Source organism: Puntigrus tetrazona, chromosome 18 (assembly GCF_018831695.1).
Source record: "Puntigrus tetrazona isolate hp1 chromosome 18, ASM1883169v1, whole genome shotgun sequence".
Classification (NCBI taxonomy): domain Eukaryota; kingdom Metazoa; phylum Chordata; class Actinopteri; order Cypriniformes; family Cyprinidae; genus Puntigrus; species Puntigrus tetrazona.
In genome coordinates this window covers 16,068,770-16,071,460 of record NC_056716.1, presented here as the reverse complement: position 1 = coordinate 16,071,460, position 2,691 = coordinate 16,068,770, and the positions used below count along the sequence as shown (strand labels likewise).

Sequence of the window (2,691 nt, the reverse complement as noted above, 5' to 3'; positions counted from 1 at the left end):
ATTAATTATTTTTTTCTTTTGTGGAAATTATTATTTTTCTGTTTTCAGCATTAATAATAATAACAATAAATGTTTCTTGAGCACCAAATCAGCATACTAAAATGATTTCTGAAGAATCACGTGACCCTAAAAACATGTGCTTTGCATTTAATTTTAAAATATATTAAAATAGTAGATATTTCAACGTTAGCATATTTTTAAACAACTATTGAGATGTTCATGTTTACTGAATATCAAATTAAAAGTTATTTCACATATTTTGTAATGTATATCAGTATATATCTGCTATATGTATAATACGGCCCAGCCCTAAAGACAGTGTAAAACACTGCATGAATATATGAAGTGTGTATGAGTACTGGGGACTGTGTAGATATAACAGCAGCTAAAGCATGTGTTGCAATGTGACCCCGAAGGACCCTGCTATCACTGCTTGATTTTTCGTGTCATCTTGCCCCGGTAGTGTAATGCTCAGGCTGCTTAGCTCTGAGGATGAAGGCCTTACTCTGTGTTCTTACTATCCTCATTCTCCTCCTCGCTCTCTTCACAGAGCGGCTGTAACCTGTATGGTGAGCCGGAGAGGACAAACAGCACTTCAGCTGACACTCAGGAGAATAACGTATCGGTACAGCAGTAAAGAGAAGCAAGCAAGAACTCGCGTGCAGTCATAATGTGAGCTGTATCACACACTCTGCTGTGAGGAAAGACGCAGCACTGAAGGGTTGGAAGCAGAGTCCAAAATTAAGTTTTTGCCACACCTGTGAATGGAAAGCCAAATACTTGCCATGCAAAATATATATAACATTTGGATTATTGAGCATAAACATATAAACATTTTTATTTTCCTAAGTTGAAGTATGTTTTACAAGAAAATGTCATTTCAGTTACCAGCAGTAAAATGGCCAAAAATTTTTTTTTTTTAATAAAAAATTTAAAATTAATTCAAAAATTTCTTTAAAACCTAACCATGTACCATATATTAGTCACTAGCAGAAGAGCTCATTGTGCCAGTAGAAACATCATGTAAGATCATCATTTTAAGAATTACATTTATTTTAAAGAGGAAAAAAAAACGCATGAGCAAGATGCAACTTTTTTATCATATTATATGTATTTTATATATACACTATGTTCAAAAGGTCAAAGAAACTAAACTTTTTTTCAGCAAGAACAACGTAAATTGATCAAAAGTAACAGTAAAGATGTGTGTAACGTCACAAAAATGTCTATTTAAAAAAAATGCAATTCTTTTCAACTTTCTATTTACCAAAAAAACCCCATTTGATAACAGTTTCCACTAAAATATGAAACAGCTGTTCTAAAAACTGACCATAATTAAAATAATAGCAATAAAGTGATTTCTGAAGGATCACGCGAGGCTGAAGACTGAAGTAACAGTGCTGAAAAATACAGGAATATATTTCATTTTAATTTTAGTTATAAGTATTACTGTTTTTAATGTATTTTTGGTGAACATAAGAATCTTTAAAAAAAAAAAAGGATTATACTTACACCTTTGTATATCGTAGTATTATTTGTAGTAATGGTAGTATTAGTATTGCTGTTAAAACGAGGAATATGCACACGTTCGTAATGAATGGTAACGTACCGAAGCGTGCAGATGACCGAAGGAACGCAAAGCCAGCTCTACGTTTTTTGTTATTTGGCGAGTGTTAATTTTGGACCCTGGCAGAAAGCAAAGAGCGAGAGCGGAAGGGAGCGGAGACACTTACTCTGGATCTTCTTCATTCTCTTCCTCCTGGATATTTGGCAGTCTTTGCAAAACAAACAGTGAACAGGTGAATTCTGAACACTGTAACTGTGTGTGTGTGTGTGTGTGTGTGTGTGCGTGCGTGACAGAGAGAAAGGGATAGCATGAGAGATACAGAGACACAGCGCATTGGCCTGACGTTAGCAGCCGCTTCGTGGTCGATCACACCCCAGATCTCAGTCCTAACAAACGGCAGAACAGGGATGCCCTCGGAGTCTGTGGTGTGTTTGTGACTTACTGCTCCTCGTCGTCCGGCTCTTCGGGTTTGGTGTCGATGACGATCTGCGTGGTGTGCTCTTCCTCCAGCTGTCTGACGGCCAGTTCGGCGGCCTGCCGGGCCAGATCCTCCGCCATGCGAGCCGCTTCCACGCGCTCCAGCTGCAGTCTGCACACACACACACACACACACACACACACACACACAGAGTGACCTTTCCCTCTGTAAATGCTTCATTTTAATAGATGAGGTAGTTGTTAAGTTTAGGTATTGGATAGAATGGGGTCATGCTGAATAAGGCAATAATATGTGATTAATTCACACTATTAAGTGGCTAATATTCTAGTAATACGCATGCTAGTAAACTAAGTAAAATAAAGTGTTTCACTGAAAAAATATATTGTTTGAGGATGTATTTATGTGCAGCCTCCTTTTAGGAAAATCATAATTGTGATAATTCTGATACCCGAGTCATATCCTACCATCATACAAGAATGTGTTTCTGTAGAGACCTGTATGTCGTTTTGGTCATTATCTTTAAGCACCGTGATCATTTTCATGCGTTCTTTTAAACTAGGTTAAGGTTATTTCTTTAAACGAGTCTTAAAGGTACAGTAGCAAAATAGATTGTTTAACTCTGAGGGTCAGTGAGAAGGTTTTTACCCTGAAAAAACAAAAAAATCAAACAAACACTATATATATA

General features: G+C 36.8%; 1 protein-coding gene across 1 annotated transcript in view; it reads right to left on the bottom strand.

Annotated features, from left to right (window-relative positions):
* LOC122362746 (fibrous sheath CABYR-binding protein-like) overlaps positions 1–2,691 on the bottom strand; it is an 11,458-nt gene that overhangs the window by 3,964 nt on the left and 4,803 nt on the right. Inside the window, exon 7 of the mRNA XM_043264307.1 lies at positions 2,010–2,156. Coding sequence (XP_043120242.1) covers positions 2,010–2,156 — 147 coding nt within the window. The remainder of the gene's footprint in view (positions 1–2,009; positions 2,157–2,691) is intronic.